Here is a 27,985-nt window from a genome sequence, read left to right as displayed (position 1 = left end):
TAAATATAATACATGCAAAATTTTCAAAAACATTTTTTATTGTAGGAAATTTCAAACATTTCATAGAGAGAATAATGGAATTGATGTACGCCATCATCAGCTTCAACAAAGATCAGTACACATCCAACCTTGTTTCATAAATACTATAACCTCCCCCTCCATAGTCTGGGTCATAATATCATTTTGCCTGTAACTATTTCATATGTGTCTCAAAAAGATAAGGATGGCCAGGTGTGGTGGCTCACGCCTGTAATCCCAGCACTTTGGAAGGCTGAGGCGGGTGGGTCACGAGGTCAGGAGTTGGAGACCATCTTAGTTAACAGAGTAAAACCCCATCTCTACTAAAAATACAAAAAAATTAGCTGGGTGTGATGCACGGGCCTGTAGTCCCAGCTACTTGGGACACTGAGGCAGGAGAATCGCTTGAACCCAGAAGGTGGAGGTTGGAGTGAGCCAAGACTGTGCCACTGCACTCCAGTCTGGGTGACAGAATGAGTCTCAAAGAAAAAAAAAAAAAAGACTAAGGACTTACTTTTACACCTAAATAACCAAAATATTAACATAGCTAAAAAATCAATAATTCCTTAGCATCATCAAACATTCAGTTAGCAGTTCTATTTCCTCAGTTGTCTCATCAGTGTTTCTGTTGCAGCCTGTTTATTTAAATTGGGATTCAAAAAAGGCCCATACCTTGCAATTAGTTGATATGTCTTGAAGTTTATTTAAATATTTGTAGGTTCATATAAACATATACATACAGCTTTTTAAAATTGTTACATCTGAGTGAGTTGTTAGGAAAACGCCACACTCTGAAATCTGATTGTGAGTCCTATATCATCAGCGACCAAGAGTCAGCTCACGCTCAAACTCGGCCCCGAGGGAGGGGTTTGATTTCCTTTTATATGTTGCTCAGAGTAAGGGGGCAAAGCGGAATTTTACAGAAGCAGAATAAGCAAGTTAGAGGAGGAGACTGGTAACTTGTAGGCAGGAGGCTCCCATGATTGTTGATTAACTAAGGAGGGTATACACAAGCGGTTCCCATGATTGCTGGTTACCAAGGGGGCCATTCCGTACTTTCCATACAATCAATCAAGGGGGTATTCACAGTAGCGAGTGGGCTTGTCAAGCAGGATATGGTTACAATGGTTATATGTTTCTATAGTTCTAAGCACTACATGACCCAGCACAGTGTGGCCCAGGTATGCACTCAAGGGAGAAATGGCAGGGGAGAAGCCAAGATGGAGTCAGTCAGGCTTACATCTAAGATGGAGTTAGTTTGGTTCATCTCAAAATAACACATAGACTTTCTCCTCCCTCTTATTCTCTTTCTTCCTCCCTTAAATTCTTCGTTGAAGAAATCAGATCATTTGTTCAAGTCCTCATGACTGTATGCCTGTGCTATTTGACATTTTTTTCTGTCTCTTGAATTTCCTGTAAATGGTTAGGGTGAGAGGCTTGATTCAGGTTGTCTCTCTCTCTCTCTCTTTCTGTGTCTGCCTTTATCTATCTCTCTGTCCTCTCACCAACTCTGTCTCCATCTATCTGTCTCTCTCTCTCTTTTGGCAAGACTGCTTCATAGACAGTGGTGTATACTTTCATCAGGAGATTATCTAATGCCTGATGTTTCTCTTTTTGTAAAGGTAGCATCTATTGATAATCTTTGACTAGATTGACTATTCTGTTAGGGGTTGCAAATAGTGATATTCTTATTGGATAATTTCTTTTTTGTTTATTGCTGGAGTAATTCCAGGAAGAGAAACTTGCCCAGTCTTTTATTTGGTTACTTTCAGGTATAGATCATATAGAAATGGCAGGAAAAATGCTTGACTCTTACCCTTTGTCAGTTTTCAAAAAACAGTGTGGTTAAAATATCTATTTCTGATAAAAACATTTAAAAAATAGTAATTGTGGGTTATCTTCTTAACATGATAAAGTATTCGTAATTTGGAACTAAAGCCAGTAACATATTTAATGAAGAAAACACTAGGCACAATTCCACTAAGATTAGGAACCAGGTGAGGATTCTCACTATCTCTATGACTGTGATTCAACACTATTCTAGAGATATTAGCTAATGCAATTAGACAGGAGAATTTAATTAGAGATAAAAGAATGGATAACAAAGTAGTAAAACTGTATTTTTATATTATGTGATAGTATATCTGGAAAACCTTAGAGAATCAATGATAAGCTAACTCAAATATAGAAGGTGATAGATTATAAAACTAATACACAATAATTAATAGCCTTCTCATATACAAACAATAACTAGGTAGAAAACATAATTCCACTTATAATAGCAACAAAGAAGAAATACTTAGGGATATATTTAATGACAAATGTGCAAAACCTACATAAAGAAAACTTTCAAACACTTTTGAAAAGACACAAAGAACACGTGGAAAGGCATTCTAAGATCTTGGATAGAATGACCTGACATTATAAAGATGTCAGTTTTTCCTGAGTTAACTTAAAAATTGGACTTATCTCAAGTCCAATAAAAATATCAATGAACCTTCTTATGGAGTTAGACAAATTGTTACCTAAGTCCATATGAAGAAACAAACATGTAAAAAATAGCCAAGAAAATATTGACAAACAAACTGTGAGGAAAACTAGAACTACCAGATATTAAAACATACTGTAAAGCCTCTATAGATAAAACAGTGTAACACTGTCTTATCTATAAGGAGACAAATAGACCAGTTGGGATAGAATAGTAAGCCCATAAATAGATCCAACTACATATGGAAATATAGTATAGGGTAAAGGTTGTATCTAAAATTAATGGGTCAGAGATAGACTTTTAAATGAATGGTGCTGGGACAATGGGGTAGCCATTTGAGAAAAGACAAAATTAGATTTATATCTTATACCATACATAAAAACGATCACCAAATACACTGGGGATCTAAATGTACAAAGTAAAACCATGCTAGTACTAGAGGAAGCAGAAGTAAATTCCTCTCTAATCTAAATATAGGAAAAGGTTTTCAAACTGTACTCAAGATCCAGAAGGAATTAAATAGAATGTTGGTACATTTGACTACATAAAAATTTTGCATAGTCAAAAACATGATAAAGTCAAAAGACAACTGACAAACTGGGAGGAAATGTTAGTACCATATACCACAGTTTAAGGGCTAATTCTGTATATAAAATGTTAAACATTGAGGACAAAGGACCAGACACCTGATAGGAAATGAGAAAAATACATGAAAGACAATCCACAAATGATATAAAAATGACCCTTAAAGGTGCAAAAAAAAAAAAGTTCAAATGCACTCACAAAGAAACTCAAAGCCGAGATATCATTTTTTTACCTATCAAATGGGCAAAAGTTGAAAAATATGACAGCATATTCTGTTGATGAAGCTATGGCAGAAATGGTGCATTTATATACATTGTTGGTGGGAATAAAAATTAGTACAACCATGTGGAGGGGAATTTGACAATACCTAACAGAGCTAATATATGCTTAACTTGTGTTAAGTGTATATTAGCTCTGTTAGGTATTGTCATAAGCATTCTCACCTATAGGAATCTATCTTGAAGATATACCCTCAACAGGTGGAAATACATATGCATAAGGTTATTTGTGGTAGCATTGTTCATTATTACAGAATATTGGAAACAACCTAAATATCCCTACAAAGAAGAGTGTTGTTGAATAAACAATGGCACAGCCATACAGTGGAGTACTATACAACTGTAAAAAAGAATGAGGCAGATGTCTATGAATTGATTTGAAGTTATTTCCAGGATATATTGTAAAGTAAAATAGAATAGCTATAGTATGCTGACCTGATTGTAAGTAAAAAAGAGACATAAGAAAACCTACATGCATTTGCTCACTTGTGTAAAAGAAATGTAGGAAGAATAAACAAGATGCTAATGAGATTGGTTATCTACACAAGTCAGGGAGAATAGGGTAGAGAAAAATGGGAAAATGAAAATGGGGCAGTAGGGATAAGGGAGGAACAACACTTTTTTGAGAATACTTTCTTGTATACCTTTGACTCTTAGAGCCATCATAAGGTTTTGTGTACCTCCCAAATAGATAAATACTTATAATCAACTAGGATGTAGGGAAAACCTAACATGGAATAGAAACAGTAACAAATGAACCTAACTATAACATAATTAGATAATATAACCATACTGAAGAGTGAGAAAGAAAATAATAACCTAAGTAACTTTGGAAAACAGTATTTTGACTGTGTGTTGTAAAGCTAAGGACAGAAATAACTGTACCACAAATACTGTACTCTATTTTCATAGGTATATGAATTAGTAATTCTGAAACTACATATGCTAGGTTTGAACTAATAACTGAGTATTGTGACTAATGAGAGTCCAGTTTCTCAAAGTCAGAAAAAGAATAACCAAATAAAGGAGGGAAGGCTAGATTGAAGGCATTGGACTGCAATAGTGGGTATCAGTATAAACTCATGATTTTACATACAGTATATTATTTATAGTTTATATATTATATCTATATCTAGCCATATGTGTACACACCTATGAATAGACAGAAAGAAGTAGAGATGTGTACCTATACATACATTTATTTCCTAGCTCTGTTGGCTGGGAGGGCCTAGAAGCAATGACAGCACAGAAGCAATGAGGACACATGGCATCAAGAAATTGGTTTCTAAACACCATTCTCTCATAAAAAGAACCATGAATCCTTAGAGAAATGGCTGATGCCAGGGCTGGGATGCAAAATATGCCAGATGAGCTTGGAGTATTATGTGGTGCCAGAAAGTAAGGAGGTGTTCAAAGAATGAAAAGGCATGTTTAGAGGACACAGGAAGCAACTTGAAGGAACCCCTAATGGCCAAATCTAGGAAAACTTGAGCTATTATTGTGTTATAACCTAAAGAAAAAATAAATTTCTATACTAATATAAAAAATTGAATAAATAAGTAAACAGAGGAGAAGGTAAGCTCTTAGAGCAGAATTCCAATGAATAAATGTAGAGGTAATCATTTGTAAGCAAGAAACATCAATTGATGCTAAAATCAGTGGGCAAAAGTATGATGAGAAATAGGATATTTGCATAATCTCACATATCCTATTTCTCTTGTTGGGGAGATAATCTCAAAGTATCTCCCCAACAAGATTACTTATTAGTATATTACAAAGGGAAAAACAGTAACTTTACAGTAAAAAAAAAAGCAGACACTACCTTAACTATATGATCACAGTTAACATTACAAGTAATAACATATACTGGCATTAATTTCCCCCAAAATGATGTGCTGAGAAGGGCACAACATCAGTTTAGTGGTATTTTTGCCCAAAAATGCATGCATATGTGGATCTTCTCATAAGAAAAGATTCAACTGAAATTGAGTGACATTTACAAAATCACTGGCTTGGATTTTTTGAAAGTGTCAAGCTCATGAAAGACAAAGAATCTGAGGAACTGTTGCAGACTGAAGGATACTAAGAAACACGACAGTTAAATGCAATGAGGGATCTTGGATTGTACCCCGGGTAAAGAGACATAGGTGAGAAAACTGGAGAAATTCAAATAAAGTCTGTAGATTAGTTAATAGTATTACGCTAATGGTAATGTTCTGATTTTCATGATTCTGCTATATCAGATGTTAATATTAGGGCATACTGAGTACAATTCTCTGTACAATTTCTGCACTTTTCTCTAAGTTTAAAATTATTTCAAATAAATAAAAATATAGTGTGATGTTTCTCTAGCATCTTCTGAAGGTCACTAAGGTTTTAAAAACACTATGTTTATGAATTTAAGAATTTAAACATATTTTATTTGTTGTAATCCATTATAGGTAAAAATTGTCCCATCTTTGACCAGTGGTAACATATTCAGGTTGGATCCTGAATCCTTTTGACATAATCCTAATAGCTTCCTTACTTTGTAATATCTAAAGATATTTGTACATTTTATGCTCCAGATCTAGAATCACCGATTTCTCCCAGAACTCCTAGTTCCTTGTAGGGGTTAACAGTCTTTAGAGAACATAATATGTGTACTAGAGGTGCTAATTTTGCTGTTAGTCATTGTTCTGGAGCACTTTCTATGAAAAAAGGTAGAAAATATTTTTTGCTTGTTTTAAAGATAAACTACACCATGAATTTATACTGATGAATCCAGTTCATACTTAGAACCAACTATTGAGTTTTGACTTAACTTCATTGGCCTACATTTTTATTTTCTTTCAACCATGTTACAAAATCTTGCTTTTCAATGATGCCAACATAATTACTCATTTGAAGCACACAAAGCAGTTTCAGAATATTGATTCCAATATTTAAACCAATAATATAATTGCTGAACATTGCACACACATGCATACATATGCATATTTGATTTATTTATGAACTTAAGGTATGTCCTACTAAGGATGTATTGTCAAATTACTTGTTTTATAGTCAGTTGTAATAGTTTATCTCTGTGTGGTTATGCCACCAATTGGATATATAACCAAATTCATTTGCCTCAGTTTTCTTTTGTTTTTTTTTAAGGACATACTACTATTTAAATTCTGTTTTATGACTGTGTAAAATATTTATTAGTTGGTTCCAAAATAAAATTGTAAAGAAACATTATGTCAAAAGAAATCTAGCTTCTCAACTTACCTCTTCCATACTATTCCCTCAATCTGCATATAGGTAACCATTAAAAAAATATGGTTTGGGTTTCCATTTTGTTTAAATGTAAGCATGTGTGTGTATATATGAATCCATAAAAAATGGTAACAAATATGCATATTTTCTCTATCTTGCTTGTTTTTACTGAATATCTTAGAGATTACTCTGGAGAAATATATAGACATATTCTTCATTCCTTCCTACAGCTGCATAACTTTTAGTAGCCTATCCAACCAGTCTCTTACTAATGGACATTTGGGTTGATGCTGGTCTTTGGCTTTACAGGTAGTGCTAACATAGAGGTATTTTTTGGTGTTGATTTGGCAGGGCCTTCGAGGAGTTGGGGTGAGGTTGCTGGGGCACTAAGGTTCCTCTCACAAGGTCAGGGATTTACCCTGGATATCCCAGAATGGGATTCCCATTCTACTGGAACTGTAGTAATAGGTGAATCCTGGTTCCTGGATACTTGGTAGTAAGAAGTACTAACATTGTGTTTGTCATGAGAGTTAGCATGAGCTGGGCGTTCTTGGTGATGGAGGAGAAGAGAATATGGTACTAGATAATGATCAGCCCATGCAAAATGCACTTAAACTCTTCAGATGCCTAGTTTTCCTTTGGGAAATTGTAATCCAGGATATTCTACCTTCTTGTATTTCCCATGTCAGTGCTATAGTAGGGTTATTACTGTTTTTAAGGCGTTAATAACACTGTTTCTGACAAGTCCTGTCTGTTTTCTGTCCCCATCCTAACTTGTTTCTCCTTGTATTATCCTTAAATCAAATTGTCCTATAGCTTATGCTGGCTCTGCAATAATGACATAACTTTTTTGGCATAAACTACAGTGTGCTTGTCTTCATCCTACCTCTCTGACTGTTCCTTCTCAGTCTTTTTCTCTGCCTGTCCTGTGAAGTTGGTGTACCCCAAGTGTCTATTCTTGGCCTTCGTCTCAGGAAACTCTTTTGGGTCTCTGATCTTTCAGAGAATTCAATGAAAACATATTCAGGTTGGATCCTGAATCCTTTTGACATAATCCTAATAGCTTCCTTACTTTGTAATATCTAAAGATATTTGTGCATTTTATGCTCCAGACCTAGAATCACCGATTTCTCCCAGAACTCCTAGTTCCTTGTAGGGGTTAACGGTCTTTAGAGAACATAATATGTGTGCTAGAGGTACTAATTTTGCTGTTAGTCATTGTTCTGGAGCACTTTCTATGAAAAGAGGTAGAAAATATTTTTTGCTTGTTTTAAAGATAGACTACACTTTTACTTTTTCCATAGAAAAACGTATATTTCTACCTATGTACAAAATTGTGTGTATCATTTCAAGGGGTTCATGGACACTCCTCTCTGAAGACGAGTTCAAAGATATTTGCTCTCACACACCCTGGGCTTCCTCTCTGAGGACCTTCATTTGCCATCTAATTACAATGACCCCCAAACCCATATCTCATGCCCAGACTTCTCTCCTGCTCTCTTCAACGGCCTCCAGGTCATCCCTATCTGTAGGACATGTCTATAACTGAGGTTGCCCTCTCCCTCCCATGAGTCTGCTCTTTCTCCCATGTCCCAGTGGGTGGCTACATCATCTAGCTTGCTGACCAAGCCACAACCCAGAGGGCATCCTTGGCTTCTTCCCTGTCACTCTCGCCATCTAATCAGTGATGCTTAAATGGGAGCAAGGCCCATTTCTTTCTCCCATGCCACAGTCATAATTCAGGCCACCATCATCACGTACCTGGATAGCAACAGCAGCTTCCTAACTGGTGTCCCGGCCTCTTGAATGAACCTCTCCCTCACTGGATATCTACTCTTACATAGCAGCTAGTAAGATCTTTCTAAACTGCAATCTGATGATATCACTCCCCTGTGATAACTCTTCAAAAGCTCTCCCGTTGCCCCCCTGACAGGCTTTAGCATGACAAAAAAGCCCTCATTGCTTGCTCCCTGGGGATTCCAACTGCTATATCTCATTTTATCCAGGATTTCTGCACTGGTGGGAGCCAAGGTGAGATTTGATACAAAACTTTATTTTACAAAAGTTTCATAAGCCATCCAAACAGGTTCAGCAATCACCAAATAGAACAGGGCTGAAACCAGAGGGTGGGGCCAGATCACAGTTTCTGAGCAGCTCCTATATGCAAGGAAGTCACTGCAGTGGATGCAGTGATGACGAAAACAAGGTTTTGCCCCGAGGGCCTTATGGTCCATAAAGGGAATGAAGGGTGGAAAAAAGAGGCATGTTCCAAATGAACTATTCAAGAAAACAAACGTGTAGATGTCTTTTTTTTTTTGAGACAGAGTCTTACTCTGTTGCCCAGGCTGGAGTGCAGTGTTGGGATCTAGGTTCACTGCAACCTCTGCCTCCCAGGTTCAAGAGATTCTCCTGCATCAGCCTCCTGAGTAGCTGGAATTACAGGTGTACTCCACCACGCCAGGCCAATTGTAATATTAGTAGAGATGGGGTTTCACCATGTTGGCCAGGCTGGTCTCGAACTCCTGATCTCAAGTGATACACCCATCTCCCTAAGTGCTGGGATTACAGGCGTGAGCCACAGTGAGCGGCCAAGAAAACAAATGTGTATAGATGTCTACCACCTGCCAGGCATGTAACATAAAGGAAAATGCAATTAAATGTCACAGAAAGGGAAGGGACCATGGGGCTGCAAGAGCAGAGAGAACTTCCAGTTGAGGTAGATTAGTAAGGTCTTCATGGAAGAGAAGTGCTTGAAGAAGACTTACTTGAAGAGCAGGCAGGGGATGGACATGCAGAGAAAAGGTCAGGGCCTCGGAGAGCCTCCAGGCAGATGTAGCCACAGGTGCAAAGATATGGCCTGTGTCCTTTGAAGTTAACCCACAACCCTGGGGGGCCCTGCTCTCACCTGGGCTCCAGTCTCCAGACAGTGAGAAAGCTTCTGGAAGCCAAGGGATGGCACTACTTACATTTTTCTACATTCTAATAAAACCCTGAAGAGATTCTGAGGTTCATCCCAGTACAAGTGTTGACCATTTCACAGATGGTGAGAATGGAGTCCAGAAGAATTCAATTAAGATTTTCAAATATATAGCCATAGAGGATAGAGACATTTTCTGCCCTTTGGATGCAGAGCTATTGGCTTTGGAAATTCAGAAGAGTAAGGGATCCCTTTAAATTTGGATGTGAGGTGGTAGTCACGGAAGGCTTCTTGGAAGAGGTACGAGTTGAGCAGAACCCTAAAATGGGGGTAGGATTTATATAGGTTGGGAGGCAGAGGGGGAAACCCCAGATGTGGGAAAAGCACAGCCATGTTCAGGGGACAGTGAGGACTCCAAGTGGAGCCTGGAAAGGGGCATCCAGTGAGGCTGATGTAGAAATAAGGCTGATCGGTAAGTGGGGGCCAGACATTGGCCTCAAATAATGGAATCTCTCCTCTGTGCTTGCTCTGTGTTCCACCAGGACCAGCTACTCTTCTGCGATGACTGTGATCGTGGCTATCACATGTACTGTTTAAATCCCCCAGTGGCTGAGCCCCCAGAAGGTAATGACGATGAGGCCAACAATAACACAACAATAACAGTAACACAATAACAGCAACGATACTACTCATAGCACTTACTGAGCCCTCACCATGGCACAGGCCTTGTGCTAAAGGCTTTACATGTCCTTATCTTGTCTCATTTAATCATCACAACCCTACGAGGTAGGTACGTCGATGGCCATTTTACAGATGAGGAAACTGAGGCACAGTCCCAGCAGCTGAAATTTCAACTTGAGGGCCAAGGAGGTTTTTCCCAGACATGCAGTGGAGAGGACGGGTAGGTGTGAGCTTCTGGGGGACCTGGCGCAGGCCCGGCGATGCTAGTTTGGAGCAGGACCAGGGAGTGAGTGTCCTGATCAAAGCTGAGCCCATCTCCTCCGAACACCTGCTTTCTGCTGAGGCACAGACGCTGCCATGTTTTCAGGCCTGAGACTTGGTTTCTGCATGATGAAAGTCCAAAGAAAACAGGGTTTACAAGAAGTTAGGGCCACTGGGGTGGGGCCCCAGAGTCAGGAGAGGGGCTGCTACTAAAGCCATCTCATTTCTTGCAGGAAGCTGGAGCTGCCACTTATGCTGGGAACTGCTCAAAGAGAAAGCCTCAGCCTTTGGCTGCCAGGCCTAGGGCCCCAGGTCACAGAACGTGACTTGCTGCTGGAGAGGCTAAAGCAGAGCCCAGTTCAAACCAGAAGGCGCCCTCCTCCCACATGTCCAGACAGACCGACTGTAAGGAAAAGAAATAGTCCCAGAGGGGCACGGACACATGGAACCAAGAGGGCGCGGCATCTCCCGGCCTCCCCCAAGACGTGCGGTACTGCGGCCAGCACCTCCTCGTCTCCACTGGAAGGAAGCTGCACTCTGGAAGAACACCCCAGCCCCAGCCCCGTGGAACCCTCTCACTGTCACCCCAGCATCGAGGCCCTCTCCTTGCTTCCCAGTTTAAGGGAAGCCATTTCGTGACCACTCACCCATCGCTTGTGTGTAGTGTGGTGTTTTTTATCTGTTGTGTTCCAAGAAGTCTTCACACAGCCTCCGTCCCCTGCCAGCTTAGGCTCTTCATCCTGAAACTCTCACCAGAGGAACAAAGGGCTGTGGAGAAGCTGTCATTTATGGCAAGCCTCACTGGAAACTTCTCGATTCGGAGACTTGAAACCCCTTCTTGTCCTTGGAGTCTGTGGAGACAGAGAGTTGCCTTCTAGAATGCAGCAGTGGCGTCCACAGCCAGCCTGGTCTCGATCCACTGCGTTAAGTTACGAAACGGGGCTGGGGAGGGAGGGAGAGGCGCAGAGACATGGAGGAAACATGGCGGAAGTGGTACCAAGGCCCCGCCATAGCCAGTCAGTGTTTGCTATCCATTGGGAGAGACTTTGCAAGAGTCCAGGCTGGTTCCTTGACCTTCAGAGCTGGGGCATCCTCTAAGTGAGACCACCCAAAGTCTATGGACAGAGGAAGATGGTCAAGCCTCTGCCTCTCAGCCCACCTGAGTCTGGAGACCTGGTTTAGCTTCCCCTGGTGGGACTCAGGAACCAGGAACGGGAGCGAAGGCTGCCCAATCATGTGTCCGAACGCTGGATACAGAGGGCTGCAGCTTTGAGAAACCTTCAGTATTGATCTGACGCTCTGAATTCCTTTTCCCAAGTAATTTCTTCCTTTCATGTGGTGTATGTTTGCTATTGTCTACTGAGCCCTGACTGGGATTTTAGGATGGGGGAGAGATGATTGTTATCTAAACAAATAATCAGGGTGAGGTGGTCATGATTCACCACCAGGGTGGCCACGTTTTAGAACCCTCAGTGCGAGTGCTGCTGTCGCCTCCTAAGCTCCCCAATACGTGCAGGACTCTCGCTTTCAAAAAATTGTGTCTAGAAGAAAGAGGTGGGGAGGCTGAGCTTCCGAGAACTCTGTGCATTGGAAGATCGCCCCGAGGGTTGGAGCGGATTGGGCTGACTTTGAATTGCAGCAGCAGTGCAATCACTGACATATTTCTGGAAAAATCATTTGCCCAAAGGGCAGGTCTCAGTGAGTGGGACCCTTGCGCATGCCTGGCTTCTCTGAAATCAGCTCCATCTCAGTGGTCCAGCTGCTTACAACAAAGGCCCGGGTTATTTTTAGTTCTTCATCTCCTGAAGAAGCTCCCAGAGACTCTGGCTAGTTGGGCCACTTCTGCTCAGCTGCAGCATTTGTGCTGTCCCTCGGTGGGAGTGCTCCTCTCCAGGCTAATTGCTCTTGGCCAGTGGACCCAGGGCAGCCTGGCATGGAACCAAGCAGTGTGGGTCTCCCCCATGCCACTGCAGAGTGACCTGTGGCAAGAGATGGGGGTCACTGTCCTGCAGGGCTCTGTGGTCTCAGAGTGAATCACACACATACATAATGGTCTCATTTAAAGGGCCCCTGTCTGGATGGAAGTTTCATCTTCCTCATAAGTAATTTCCTTCTGCCTGCTGGTCGGTGAGCTCGTCTGGATCCTGAAGGCACAGGGAGGGACAGGGAGGGTGACATTACATCAGAAGGGCACTTTTTCTCTCCTGACTACTCCAGCTCTCTCTCTTCCCACAAAACCCAAAGCAGGCTGTCTCCAAAGGCTAATGATGGGTTTTGAGAGTCATTTTAATTTAAATTTAGGAAAAAAAATTCTCCAAATATTCCCAAATGCCACAATACCTTAAAAGTTTAAAAAGCAAGTCTGAAACCCCAAATTGTGGCTCCACGACTTGACAGGTTCTCTTCGGAGTATGTGCAAATTTGTTTTCCACAGAAGTGCAGGTGATGGGGCAGCCCCGTTCTCTCTCAGCCCCACATCTGCTCTGCCCACACAGGCTGAGCCTGAGCCATGTCTCCAGGCCAAGGCAGGGCACTGGGACTTGCCTGCAGTGGTGAGGGTCAGGGCTCTGGAGCGACATTAGGAAGGCCCCAGAGTTCCCCGCTCAGCTTCATTACTCCCTGCAGAATGGGCCCAACCCCTTCACCTTTGGAGGCCTCAGTTTACCCATCTGGAAAGCAGGGATAGCAATGCCAACTGGTGGGCTGGCACTGTCAGGGTCCTGCAAGCAGACAAAAGCCTCCGTGGCCACAGCGATCGCCTCTGTGTTGAAAAGAGGACGGTATTGGTAAACTTTAAATTGGTCTCTTTTTTTTTGAACCCCAGAGAATGAGCTAGAATCGTAGGATGCATGTGAAGGATCGAGGTTTTTGTGTTGCCTCTGCTATTGAGTAGCTGTGTGACGTTGGGCGAGTCACCAAACCTCCCTGAACCTCAGTTTGCCCACCTGGAAAATGGAGATTGTAACACTTGCCTTGCCTATGCCAGAGTGACATTGGGAGTCTTAAGCATCATGTTACATCAACAAGCACTGCAGAACCTTGCTTGTCTGGGAACACCTCCACGTTTTCCATGTCCACTTTCTTGTGTGCATTAGCCAGCGTTAGATGTCTTCTTGGTATCTCCCTTGTGACCAAAGGGGGTTTCTATTGCCAGGGCTGGGCTGCCCATGGTCAGGGTCCTGGCAAAAGCTGCGACCAAGGACATCACGACTTGCATGGGCTGTGGGATGGAGGTGAGGGATGTACCATGTTTCGAAGGGAAAGATGACTTCTAGAGAGGGCTGTGATTCATTTCAGTTCATGGGTAATGCTCACTTTCGGACCAGCACTGCCACTTTCTAGCTGACTGACCTTGGGCCAATGACTTTACCTCTCTGAGCCTCATCTCCCACGTCTGTAAGGTGGGGAAATGTGGCCTATCCAGCATGGTCTTTGCAGGTGTTCGAGGTGACGTTGGTAAAGATCCTGGCGTGGGTCTGGTATGATGACGGTTTCTACTCCATGATAGCTATTGTCATTTTCTGCAGAGGCCACCAAATGGAGATAATGGTGCAGTTGTCACCCAGCTCAAATTCTGGGAACAGCTAGGAGACCCTTTCTGGGCTTCACCCCTCTGTGTTGTGGCTCCAGCAGACCAGAGAGGTGAGGCTGCAGGATCCAAGCCGGAAGTGGAAATCCTGTTTCCTGTCGGCATTTTTGAAACCCTGCTTTTTGGACTTGTAGCAAATCCAGTGTGGCAACCTTATGAGGAAACAGAAGCACGGCTCCTGCTAGGAGAGTGACATTCTGGCTTTCCTTTGGAACCCCTCACTGACTCATCGCCCCTGAAGCAGAAGCCAGCAGGTCCCAAGGCTCTCCGGCTCCTGTCCCTGCCCCAGGGCAAGGTAGGAAGCCCAGGCAGGCTGAGCCCAGCCAGCTGAAAGCAGGGAAGAGCCCATGGGTGGGTGGAAGGGAGGGAAGGAGGCCAGATTCCTTCAGAGCTGGGGAAGATAACAGGTTTTGAAGCTGGGGGAGGGTTTGGGTTTCACAGTGGTGGTTTCATGATACCCCGGAGGGTTACACACTCATGGCGTGTTTTTGTCTTCGTGCTTTGAATACAGCTAATTCCCTTTCAACCCTCCGCTTAAAAAGTTCCAATGTTTTAAGGAAGAAAAATGAGATGATTGTTATTACTTTTCCTTTGGGGGCAAGGCGAGGATACCTGTGCTCTTTTGTGCCGCTAAAGAAAGATTGCTGGCAACCTCAGGCCTCAGGACTCAAACAAGAGGGGCTTCTATCTCCTCTTTGGGTCTGTGTGTGAGGGGGTGGGGGGCATTGCGCTGCCCTTGGCCCAGGGCGGGCCCTGAGGACCACATCCCTGCCCCCCAGGCTGGGTTTTAGCCTGTCGTGGAAGTGCTGGGACAGGAACAGCCCCTTCTTCTCTCTCTCACCGGCTACCCTCCCTGGCCCTTCTTAAGGGGGGTTCCAATGTCACAGCCCGAAGGAGAAGTTGGCTCTGGCCAGAGCCACGCTCACACTCCCATGGAAGATGCCGTGAGTCCCAGGCCTGGCTCTTTGTAGCAGTGGTGGCTTGGTGTCCCTTTTAGCAGGCTCCTACCATGGGGAGGGAGGGAGGATCTCTGGGGGAACAAGGCAGGGAGCTGGATGTCCTCAGGGAAAAATCCTGGCGCTAAGGAGAGGGAGGGCATCAGGTGGGTGTGAGTGTAACCATTTTTTTTTTCCTCAGGCTTGTGGTCCTGGGCAAGAGATCATTTACTTGTTAAAAAAGGTCAAATCTCTACCCAATTCTGGACACAGATTCAGCTCCCTCTCTCTTGAGGCACCCGGTTGGTTGTGTGGGGTTTCAGGGATGCTTCTGAGGGCAAAGCAGGCCCCTCATCCAGCTGGGGAGAGACAGAGATGGCAGTGAGGGAGGGCTAGATCATGCCTGCAGCCTTGGGGAGTGAAGCCTTTCCAGGCACTACTGCCAGAGAGCTCAGGCCCCCCAAGCCCAGGACACCAGTAGCTGAGAAGGGAAGTGGAGGCCTGGCCAGCCCTGCTCCTCTGCTCCCCTGCAAAGTGGACAGAGCTCCTCTGTTCCCTGCTGTGTGTTACCTTTTCTGAAATCTTACTCCCATCTCCAGAGCATGCTTTTGGATACCAGGTGAAGGGGAAGGATAGCGGTGGTGGGGAACAGATATTTTACTTTGTCTCAGGCCTACGATTCTCCCTACCTGATCCCCAGCTTGCCGTAGAGTCTAACTGATCCTTGGTGAGAAGGTGGGCTCCACAGCTGTCTGCGGGTTGGGGCTCCCTCCCCCATTTCTGAGCATTCCCAGGGTTTGGGAATCTGTATATGATTCTCTGCCAGAGGCCATGGCCACCAGCCCTGACTGTGGAAATGGCGGGACAGATGGCCTTTGGGCAGCTGGCGGAGGGGCTTGGAGAGCCGGGAACCCCTTTCTTGGGAGGCTGGAGACCCTCTGCTCTGAGTGGACAGCTGAGAGGGAGGCAGGGGGAAGGAGGGGAGAGGAAGCTGTGGGTGCTGCCTGCTGGGCACCCGGGCTGTGGGAGGACGGACAGCCTCCCAGGCAGACCGAGTGGGAGCTGGCTTGGAGCCTCTGAGCAGCTGTCCCCCAGGGAGGCCTGGCTGTGCAGTGGGCGCCCCCTCCATGTGCGCAGCCCAGGCACTTGAAGAGAGGCCCAAAGGAAGTGCCACTAGGAAACTTGAGGAGGAGGAGGGGTCTGGGCTTGCCAGTTCCCTACCAGGGGGTTTTCCAGAAGGAACAGGGAACTCCCTGCATGAGGGCAAAGTTTTGGAAGTGAGTGGGTTCCCGGAAAAGGCTCTCTCTCTCTGGGTTCTGAGTGTGCCCTGGCTGTGAGAGGGTCCTGAGGTGACTCCCTAGGACCCTTGGTTCCAGCTTCCATTCCCACTCCTTCTCTTTCTCTGCTCCAGTGCTGGCCTCAGATTGCAGGGCAGGTGGCCTTGAGAGAGTGCCCTTCCACAGTGTCCCCCTCTTGGCCCCACCAAGAGAAGGAAGTATTTTGCTGATGGCGACATTTCCCAGGGCAGGCCAGAGGAAGGCAGGAACCAGGACTGGCAGGCAGCCAGAACCCTCTCGGACACAGATATAATTACTCATCATGACCTCTAGCCCAGGCAGCGAGCAAAATGGCCCTGCCGGCTGGCACCAACCCTGTCTAGCAAATAAACACGGCTGTGGGGGGACGGGAGGGAAGGTCAGTGGCCCCATAGGAAACGGGAGAGGCCCACGAGCCCCTGGGGCCTCTCTATTCCCTCAGCAACACAGCCCTACGGGCCCCCAGGTTAGATTTTCACTCACTGCCTCCCGCTTGCTCATTTGCTCGCCTCTCTGCATCTCTGTTACTCGTTTCAATGTTATGAATTTTGATGATGAGAACAGGGATGCCCATGTGCATGTGCACGTGCACACACACACACCCTGCTTAATGAACTCAAGGGAAACTTTGATGTTGCTCTAGGACAAGAGGGAGAGCCAGGGGCTGCCAGGCAAGGTGAATCTTTCCCTAAGTCTTCTCCAGTCCCACATCCCCCAGCTCTCAGCTCTGGCACAGCCACAGGGGTTGCAAAGGGAGCCTTGTGATTGGAAAGCCACTGGCTCCATGACCTCTCTCCTCTTCCCTTCATTCACCTGTGTGTCTTTTTGGGAGAGACATGTGACAATAGTTGGAGACTTGAAAAGTCTCAATTCTGCTATCAAAGGGATGCAAAGCTTTCATGGCTAGAATTGGGGTTGTGGGTTTTATGGACTTGGTTTGCCCTTCCACGTCTACTCCCCACTGAGACCTTGATTCTCACCCTGCCCTCTCCCTTCCCTGCACCGCTTCCTCCCTTCCCTCTGCCATGCTAGATGATAAGGAGTGGGGTGGAGGTGGGAAGTGGGAAGCAACAGTGGCATAAAGGAAAAAGAAAATATACCCCGTGCACATTTTCAACGTGTAGCTGAAGAGGCCTAAATTAGGTACTAGAAAAAAAAGGAAAGAAACATTGCCTGATATGTGAGCGAGAGAATGAAAATATAGAACGATTATCTCAGAGCAGAGGAGGTGGGGAGCAGGTGGCTGGAGAGAGGCGGGGTAGGTAGGCAGGGCGTCCCTGGCTCACCAATGCAACTGGCCCACATGGCATTTGGGAAAGCAGATGGGTCATGCTTTTGCAATGAATTTGGTCAGATGCTTAGGGGGCATTTGTGCCCCTCAGGCTGGGAAGGGGTACAGAGTCCATCGGAATTGTCCCCCACTCATCTGCCGTGTTTGTCCACTCTTGGGGGTTTTCCTCTGAAGGAAAATGAACCCATCTTTTGCCTGCCATGAGTCATTGCAGGGCAGGCTGTTACTGGCTAATTTAAAACCCCTGGCAGAGCAACGACTGTGTGCAGGGCAATGCTCTAGGTTCTGTAGGGGCTGGAAAATAAACCACATCCTGGCCTAGCCTTCAAGTTGCTTTTCAGCCATAAAATTAAACTCTGCCAAGGAATCATGATTGCAGGTCAAGTCTCGCGCCACCACGGAAGGTGTATGTATATGCAGGTTTCTCTGTTGAGCATGCGTGTTCATCAGTAGAAGAGAAGCAGATAGAAGCATCCAGTGATTTCTACCCTGTGGAGGTTGGGGGGTAGGGGTAAGAAAACAGATGACTTCAGCCTAGTTGCTTTGATCTGCTTTTCTAAGCACTAGATGCCCTTGGATAATGGCATCCTCAGCACTAAAACTGGTGAACTGAAGAAGGGGCTTGGGCTGGAGTATTGGGCAGCCAGTGCCCCCCAGTGCTGTTTGTGGGCTCCTGGGCTGGAAGGCAGACAGGTGCAACTGGCAGGGCCTGATCAGAGGCAGAAAATGACCCCCACAATGGTCTTCTCTGTGCTAGAGAAAGCAGAGAGGGGGAGTGGTGGGGTAGGGGAGCTTCAGGCACAGATTGGGCACACTCCACCAGACCCCAGCAAGGTCAGCTGCACCATGCCTGCGTCTGGCACTGCAGGTGTGTGCAGGGATGAACCCAGCATCAGAGAGGTTTTCAGCAAACCTTCCATGTTCACCTTTGGCCAGGTGCTTGTCAGATCCTAGCTTCATGCTGCCTTAGACTCTCTGTTGTTTGTGTTGACAGCATTAGGAAGAAACCATTTATTTCTGCTTTCCTTTTCTCCGCACATGTCACAGCCAGATTTCAGCTTTGCGTTATCCCCTGAAGAAGCCGCACCAAGCTCGCTTTCAAGCACAATACCTGGGCTTGGGGGAAGGCATGTATCTGTTCATGTGTGGATGTCGGCTCAGAGCTGTAGCTCCTCTGTGGGGGTGGCCTGAGGGAAGGCTCCTCTGGGGCCCTGGGCGGCACATGGCTCCCGGGGTGGGGGTGGGAATTCTGGTGATATCTGTGGAGGTAGTCAGGGACACAGGCTTGGCTGTGAGTCTGGTTTTAAAGTACTTGAGAGCTTGAAAAGCATGTTGGGGTCTGATCACTCACCTACTTGAAAGTCGGTGAGCAAGGCTCCTCTAAATATCCCTGCTGGTGGAAGGGGTGAGGCAAAGGCCTCTGACTTGGACCCTATGCAGACCAGACTGGCAGCACTGCCCCCAGGCAGCCAGCAGTGGACCCTGAGCCCTCAGGTCCCCAGCTCCTCGAGGGACGAACCTGGGAGCCCAAGAGCCTGTGGCTGAGCTCTGAGAAGGCCCCATCTCCCACCTGCCCTAAAGTGCGCTCTCAGGCTGAGTACACGGTCTGATCTGGCACCTTCCAGGCCTGATGCTGTGCTGTCTGTGTCACACGGTCGATTCGCAAAAGCCAGAACTAGTCCTCAACCAGGTCGGCTCCCCCTTACCAACTGGGTTCAGGCTGAGGGCAATTTTAAAGCCCGGTTTCTCTCTTAGTCAAGAAATGGAGCATCTCTGCTAAGAAGTCAAAAGAAATTGGTTTTCTTCTTCTCGTCGCTGAAGCCCTCTGTGTCTTTCTCAGGGACAAGCTGGTCCAGTGGCTTTGGTGAGGGCACCTTCATTTATAAACGCTGGGATTCCTCTGATGGGTTTTGGCGGTGGCTCCTACAGTAGGAAGGACAACGAGGTCCCTGAGAAGGAGCCGCCTACCCCGCTGCTCCACGAGGAAGCTCAGGCCTGCACAGGCTCACCAGGCCTTGGATGCCCTCTGGTTGAGTCAGAGAGCATGAGGACTTGCAGAAAGGGTGTGTGTAGTCTTCATTGCCCTGTCTCAGCTGGTGAATAGAGACCCTGGGCATCTCACAGCCTTAGGAAGGTACTGCCCCTCCATCGCTTTAGACTGCACTTGGAAGGGGAACCCTGGAAATGCACTGAGATCTTCAGTGCATTTCCAGCCAGAAGATCTCAGGCTCTTTTCTCACAGGTTAAAGACTCTGAGCCCCTGACATTGACTCTCAGCTTCAGAAAGTGGCCCTCCGTGTGTCATGTGGCATCTAGGATTCCATGGGAGAGTTTGCCCTAGATCTGGGTTGCAGTGTCCAAGACACAGGTCCCAGGCAACCCCAGCCCAGCCTCCCTAGGATAAACAGAGGTGGGGCTGGCACATTTTGAAAACCACTGAGCTCACTGTCTCTCCACTTGGAAAGCCCAACTCTAATCCCAGATCACTGCTGTCAAAGTCCTATACATCCTTCAAGGTTCTGCTCCAACGCATCTACTCATGAAGCCCTTCTGTCGATGATCTCCCTTCCTGTTGCTGCCTCCATTGATATCTCTAGACCTGCAGATATGATGCAAACCTGGGGTCACTTCTTCCAGGTGTGGGTACCAGAGAGGGAAGCCATTGCAACATTTTATCCCCATCACTCCAAAATGCTTTCTTGTTTCTCTTACCCCACATGCACAACTCCTGAGACTCTCAGTCATCAAAGAATGACCAAGAGAGTTGTTCTCCGGTGACAGAAATGCCTGTGAAAGAGAGTTTCCCTTTCTGCTCCTTGAACGCCCTCCCCCCGATCCGTGGGACCCAGTGCCGCATTGCCTCTTGCTGATGAGTTTTTGCCTTGGGCTGCTTGGGAATTTCAGACCAGGACTGAGGTTGACACAGCTTTCATGAGGTTACAGAAAAGGGCTACAGATTTGGGAAGTTGTGTGTAACGGTCGTAAGACATTATTTCCATTTGGCTCACTCCAGCTTCTCTAAAAAGCAGCTACAGCCACAGACAAACAAAAAGCCTCGCCTCCCACCCCACCAGCTGTCCTCCTCCTTCTGCTGTGATGTGGTTTCGTTCTCTCTCTGTAGGTGTGTGTGCCGCCCCGGTCCTCTGTCCTCTGGGAATGCGCCTTTCCCACGTGTGTCAGGTTCCCACTCTTTTGTGGCTCCTAACGTGAAGTGCTGTGATGTTTCTGGCCTGTCTAAGGGATGTATCAAGATTGCTCAGTGTTTCAGTGCTGGAGATGAGGCTGTGCCACATCTCCCACTGTCCTAAGGGGACACGCCGCTTCTGTGACTTCCTAGAGAGCTGGCAAATTGTGACAGTCTCCAGGAGGATCTACACATTGGAAGCAGCCCACACCTGATGTGGACTCGCTGACCCGGGACTTGCTCTTCATGCAGAAGACTGGTGGCCCATGTGCCGGGACCACCCCACCGCTCTCGCTGCCTTTTCTCCTGTCCTGACGGGGTTCTGGGAGGGGGACCTGTAGCTGACGAGAGAAGAACGACCTGCGGATCGAGCAGCCTTCGTTTTTGGGACCCTTCGATACCCCAGCCCCTCTGTGGAACCCTCGCACGTTCACAAAGACTGTCACAAGCCCCCATCCCTTCCTTGCTGTGGTTAGTATCTTGTTCTGTGATTGGTTAGCAATGTTGACTACCCATGTAGTGAATCTTTTGTCTGCAATTTAGAGAATGTGTAAACAAATAAAAGGCTTTAAAAATCTTGGCAACTCTTATTTTCCGTGGTTGAGCTCTCTAAGAAAGTTAACCATCTAAGAAGGCTCTCTGTTTCAGTGTTGGGGATGAGACTATGCCACATCTCCCACCGACCTAAGGGGACACGCTGGTTCTGTGACTTTCAAGAGAGCTGGCAGATTGTGACAGTCTCCAGGGGGATCTACAGATTGGAAGCAGCCCACACCTGATGTGGACTCGCTGACCCAGGACTCGCTCGCCATTCAGAAAGACCAACATTTAAGACACCAATTGCAAATGTAGAGATCCTGTGGGTGTAGAGCCCTTTTGTGTTGGGGTGTGCAGTGAGACTGCATTGTGTGTGTGTGTGTGTGTGTGTGTGTGAGAGAGAGAGAGAGAGAGAGAGAAACACACATGCATGCATGAGCATCAGGCTCCAGAGAAACACTAGTGCTTTCATGGTTGCAAGGAGACTCCAGGAACAACAAATTCCAGGTCTCAGTTGCTCCCTGGTGACGGACTTCTGATCACGTCATACGTAGCACCAGGGAAGCCACAGTCATGGTGGCAGCTTTTATGGGCACTGTGGGCAGCATAGCTTCAGGCCTTAACTGAGAGCTTCATCTGCAGGAGTAGAGCAGCTCATTCTCTGGAGACCCTAGGAGAAGACCCTAGGGCATCCTGAAAGGAGCCTCTTAGATTTTCTGGGGGAAGGGAAGTTGATGACTCAGAGATGATTCACAGAAAGGTTGGGGAATGTGGTAGGGGAGAGAGAGAGATCTCTGGTGCAGGAACCATCTAGAAGCCAGCTGAGTCATTGCTCCTTCCCTCTCGGCTGCCTTCCACAAAGGCAGTGAGTTGGCTGCCCTGGGCAAGGAGCAAGAGGCATCACAGAGGACACATCTGCCCCTAGAGTCTCCAGAGTCTGCTTAGCAACGGCCTTAAAGGAACAGCCTCTGGGCACAGGACTCCTGGTCCATGCAGGAATTGGTTTCCTGGGGCTGAAAGTTAAGAGTCAGTCTTCCAAAAATAAATTTTAGATAGATAAATAAAGGCCTGTACTCTATGCTAGGTACTGGGGCTGCAGCAGAGAAGACAAAGCTCCCCTTCTCGTGAGGCTCACAGTCTTGCCAAAGAGGCAGGCACCAGACAGGTATAATACAACATGTGATGAACGGGGTCAAGGGGGAAACAGAGGGAACTAGAACACGAGCCCCCTGGTCTCAATCAGTCAATGTGGTTTTAGTTGAAATCTGTGCATTTTGCTAAGACACAGGTGGGCATGGCAGTGGGGAGACACCATGTCACTTCTCATTCCTCCCCTGAGTGAGTGCTCACTGTTCTTTAGTAAGGCATCCATGTGCCTTCAGCCTTTGCTTTTCTAAGCATAATATGGGCCGTTATTTCAGCGGAGGAGCCATTGATGGTTGCTGCAGTCATGGGCCATTGAGCAGGTTGTTGAGCCATCTCTGCAGTGGGAGTGATGTCTGCATTCAGGGACCAGAGGAGAAAGGTCAGGCCTTTACTCAAAGCAGTTTCGAGTGACAGCCGGACCTGCAATGCTGCTAATTTCAGCCATCGGGGGGACTTAGGCTCATAACAAAGTCCAGGCAGCAGAAGATTACACAGACACCCACATTCAGGCCTTTCATCTGCACGGAGAACTGCACGTTTCTGCTTTAACCTCAGGGAACCCGGCGTTGCATCCTAGTCTGCTACGGTATGAATGTTATGTCTCCCAAAATCCATATGTTGAAATCTCCACCCCCCAGGCGATGGTATTAGATGCAGGGACTTTGGGAGGTGATTATGTCATGGGGGGGGACAGAGTCCTTATAAAGTGCCCTTATAAAGGAAGCCCAAGACAGACCCCTTGCCCCTTCACCATGTGAAGGTGGCTGTCTATGAGGAAGCAGGCCCTGGTTGGACACTGAATCTGCTGGCACCTTGATCTTGGACTGTCCAGTTTCCAGAATTGTGAGAAATAAATTTGGCTTATTGTTTATAAGCCACTCAATCTATGGCCCTATGTTATAGGAGCCCAAACAGACGAAGACTGTCTTATCCCACCAATGGCTGAGAGAGGGCTTTTGAGAAGCCAATAGATGTGCCATGTTCTGCTGGGCCTGAGAAAGTTAACTATCATAACACAGACCAGAAACTGACATTGCCCTGAGTCAGAGGGATAGAGGAGGGAGGGGGTGTTAGTCCATTTTGCATTACTAAAGGATATACCTGAGCCTGTGTAATTTGTAAAGAAAAGAGGTTTATTTGGCTCAGGGTTCTGCAAGCTATGCAAGAAGCTTGGCACCAACATCTGCTTCTTATATGGACCTCAGGAAGCTTTCACTTGAGGAGGAGCAGGTGTGTCACATGGCGAGGAAGGAGTGAGACAGAGAGAGGGAGGTCCTAGGCTCTTTTCAACAATCAGTTCTGGTGTGAACCAATAGAACCAGAACTCATTCATTCCCTACCGCTGGGAGGGCACCAAGCTATTTATGAAGGATCCGCTGTCGTGGCCCAAACACCTTCCACTCCGCCCCACCTCCAACACTGGGAATCACATTTCAACATGGAATTTGGAGGGAACACACATCCAAACTATCAGCCGGGAAAACTGGAGGGATCCAAGTTATATAAGTTCAAGCAAACACAGAGCAGAACGACCTTCCTCTGTTTTTTTCCTTGGGGAGAGGAAAAGGCTTGGAATGGTGGTGGAGTGAGGTGGGGAGGCATAGGAAGAAGGGACCAGTGGGATAAGATGTTGATGAGCGGCTCAACACCCAGCAGTAGAGGGAGTCTAAGGGATGGGATTGCCATAGAGATAAAACATGGTTTCCCCTCCCTGGGTTGGCAGAAAGGCTCCTGAGAGAGGAATCAGAAGTTCTAGGTCTTGTCTTATCTGGCTGGGTGACATTTGACTTTACAGACACAGGCATGAGTTTCTATAAACTCAGCCCTAGACTTGGCGGGTTTGGGGAAGGGGTCATGCAGATTGAGGTGTCCATGCACCAGAGGACCATGCCTGTCAGCCCCCAGAGCTGGCCTGAGTCAGGGTCCCTCGGGGGCATCTGGCCAAGTGTGTTTCCATGCAATGCCTTGGAATGGCATGATTTAATACCAGATATGATGAGATCAGAGGTTTACATTGTTCTAGAACAGTGGTTTTCCAAGCAGATTCTGCAGAGGCCTAGGATTCTGGGAGGGATTTGGGGATGCCCAGAGGTCTTGCGGGACAGGGGTGGAAGGAAAGTCCTTGAGCCCCAAGCCCCAACTTCCAACTCAAACCAGTGATCAGCACAGCTCCCATTTCATCTCTGTCTTTATTGGTGGCCCTGCTGCTTCAAAAACACGCAACAGTCTGAAACCATCTTTGGGGCTGATGGTGGGAAGGGCACAGGGGTGTCCTCTGAGGTTGTGGGAGGCAGAGTGATGATGGGAGGCCACCTCCATTCCATGAGCCTCTGCCATGCACAAATGGGTGCGGCTCATTCCTGGCTTTGCCAAAGGGGTCTAATCTCCACTTGGGGCTTCTCCCTTGGGTTACTCTTAGGAAGAGCAGAGGGGCATTGGTGTCATGACCAGGAGGTCCCACTCTGTCCACTCCTGGGCATTCCTGCAGCCTGCAGCACGCACTACCCTACCTGCCCCCACCCTGGCCGGCCTTGGTGTTCTGCTGTCACATCTTGTCATAAGCCTCAGCCCCTGTTTTGAACCATCAGCGCTTTTAGCAGGGCCAGAACAACAGTGTGTCCCCAAGGCGGGTGGGTTAGGAATGTTCGGGCTAAACTTCAGGTAATTAGCATTGTTAATGCTCGTTCTGTGATAGTACAGCTGTGAGCCTCATTAAAGTGTTCTCCGGGGGAAGCAAGCTGAGATCCAGGTGTCAGCTCACTCTGCGCGCAAGCGCCTGCCTGCCATCTCCAAGTCCCTGTGCCGAAGCCTGGCTCATTCCTATCCCCTCCTCCTGCTCCTGCTCCCTGTCTGCTGGCATCTGGGCTAGGCCTGCTTCCCTTCACTGGGATTTGCTTGTTCCCACCCCGCTTCTCCAGCATGGAAAGCTCTGTCGCCTCTTTACCCAGAGAGAAACGTGCCCACAACAGGGAGTGGAATGGCTGCCGCTGGTCCTCGGTCACTCCAACTCAGCTTTGAAAGAAAGGTTATTCTGCTGCAGGTAGGGAGCCCAAACCTGCCCTCTACAGTGCCACGGCATTTTATCCAGGGCCATACCCTCCCTTGCCTCCCAGAAGACCCAAGACCTGGTACCCTCACCTCCCGGCTGTATTTCCTGGGCCCAACTGGCATCTGCTGCAGCGGCCCCGCCTCAGAAAGAAACCCGAGTCCCTCTGGCTTTAATTTCTGGGATTCCTGATTCCTGGGAGGGGAGGCAGGGGACTGACTATTTGCCAAACAGAGAAATATGAAACGCTCTTCAACCCCCTTGAAACCTTGAGGAAAATAATGCCATTCCCACCAGGGACTAAACACAGGCTCAACCCAAAACAGAGAGGGAAAACACAATTCCAGAGAGCTTCCCTGGGGTCTGCGAGGAGCTCAGGAGGGTCCTACGGGGGCCCAGACCCTGCATTGTCTTCCTTTTCTGCCGTCCTCAAACCCCTGGGTCCTCTGCGTCCACAGAGGTGCATGTTCAGAGTGGTCACACAAGCCATTTTGATGGACACAACTCACTGTCTCATGTGGCTACAGACTTGGAGGATAAAACTTGACAGCAACTTGAGTACTTCCCAGTGGAAGCAGCTGGTCAACTGAGGGGTATAGCATGTATATTGTTGCCTTTAACTCAGGATGGTACCACAGATATGTGGTCCCATAGGCACATAGGAAGGGAGCTCCTCTACAGAAGGGCTTCATGAGTAGGTGCATTGGAGCAGAACCTTGAGGGATATATAGGACTTTGACAGCTTGGTCTGGGATTGGGGATGGGCTTTCCAAATGGAGAGGGCAATTTGAGCAACTGCCCCACCTCCGTTTATTCTAGGGGTGCTGGGCTGGGGTTGCCTGGGACCTGTGTCTTAGACACTACCACCCAGGCTGCACCCCAGAGCTAGGGCAAACTCTCCCATGGAGCCCTATTTGCCACAGGACACATAAAGGGCCACTTTTTGAAGCTGAGAGCCAACGTCAGGGGCTCAGAGTCTTTAACCTGTGAGAAAAGAGCCTGAGATCTTCTAGCAGCTAATATTCTACTTTGTTTGATGTGTGAGCTTGCATCCCGTCAAACTATAACTTTTACTCTCTCTCCCATTCTCTGTGTAGCCTCTGGAAAGATAGCTCCTTAAACCTCTGTCTGATTCCTTTTTATGTGTTTTCTTACAGTCTTCATTTCCCACCAGGAACTCCCTCATTTCCCACAACGAACCACTCTAACCTTCTCTTTTTGCTTTTGTCAATGTGTTTGAATGGAGATCTCCGATCTGGAATCTCTGGAATGCCATCCCCACCAACCATGCTCCTGCTTTCTTGCACACACACTCGCTCTCCACCTGCAAACATTTCTAAGGTCTACCTCCATGTTTTGCCTGTATCTCTCATACAGCACCTGACGCTTCCTGCTCCGTTCATCAGCTTTCTTGACAGCCTCCCTGATCAGATTAGCTCTTTGAGTTCACTGTTGAATGTCAACTGCCCGGATCATGTAAGGGAGTGGATGGATGGATGCAGGGATGCTTGAATGAATGCTTGAGTGTGTGAATGAGTGAATGAGTGGATAAGAGGAAATCCAGTGGGGTGGGGCATGGAGCACAGTTTGCCTCACAGGCATGGATCTTTCTCTGGCAGCATCAGAAGCAGAGCGCCTCCCCTGGTCCCATGGGACGAAGGCAGTTCTGTTGGCTGGGAATGGACTGGGCTGCTAGGCCTTTACACATCACTCTTGTCGGGTTCCTACAGCCCACTTAAAACCCAAATCCTGCAAGTCTCGCTGCATTATTAATCACAATCTCTTCTAAGTGGGCCACCCTGTGTTCCTCTTAAAGGAAATCCACTAAGCACTTAAAGAAATAATAAATTATGAAAATAATCTCCATGTTTCTCTGGGGCAAAATGACCAACTTTCTTCTGAAAGAGCTCATAAAAGACCCTGAAAAAAAAATTATTAGATTTACTCCCTAAATAGGTATTCACAGATCAAAACTGCTTATAAACAGTACCTAAAAGCTCAGGGCTTAAAACTGGTGGTTTATAACTATCCTTTGATTTTAATTATTTTTCTTTCTGATTTTTTTTCTTTTTCTTTATCTTCCTCATACGCTTTGCTTTTAAAGGACTAGAGTTGAGGCCTGCCTTTCTCAGCCTGGATCTAGCTTTGGAGGGGAATGGAGCGCAGCTTCTGGGGTGATCTTTCAGCTGTGCTTTTCTTGTGCCATAAAATCATTAGCTTTCCTCTAGTTATGCCATTTAAAAATGTACATTGCACTCCTGTATGCTTTTGATTATGTCTTGAGGCCAAAATTATTGCCCTTGGGAATACATTTCCAATTACATAATGGAAGTCAGAAAGAAAATACTTTCAGTTACAAAAATCACTGGACTCTCACCTTTGGTGATCCATTTGCCAACTGGAGAGAGGCACCAGAAGAGCTCACCCTGGCCTCAGTGTGCACTGTGAGCCTGCCGGTGCGGTAGAGGGTGGC

General features: G+C 46.8%; 1 protein-coding gene across 2 annotated transcripts in view; it reads left to right on the top strand.

Annotated features, from left to right (window-relative positions):
* The window catches only part of DPF3 (double PHD fingers 3), a 291,911-nt gene extending 270,551 nt beyond the window's left edge, over positions 1-21,360 (top strand). Inside the window, exons 10-11 of one of the 2 annotated variants that reach the window (XM_012438049.2) lie at positions 10,069-10,150; positions 10,702-21,360. In XM_012438049.2, coding sequence (XP_012293472.1) covers positions 10,069-10,150; positions 10,702-10,772 — 153 coding nt within the window. In that variant the 3' untranslated portion in view covers positions 10,773-21,360. The remainder of the gene's footprint in view (positions 1-10,068; positions 10,151-10,701) is intronic. The other variant, XM_012438050.2, reaches the window with a different exon arrangement.
* Positions 21,361-27,985: the final 6,625 nt, after the last annotated feature.

This window comes from Aotus nancymaae, unplaced genomic scaffold (assembly GCF_030222135.1).
Source record: "Aotus nancymaae isolate 86718 unplaced genomic scaffold, 86718_ANA_hifiasm-v0.15.2.pri h1tg000011l, whole genome shotgun sequence".
NCBI classification, from domain to species: Eukaryota; Metazoa; Chordata; class Mammalia; order Primates; family Aotidae; genus Aotus; species Aotus nancymaae.
Note: the sequence above shows the minus strand (reverse complement) of the source record. Positions and strands in the feature narration are given on the sequence as shown.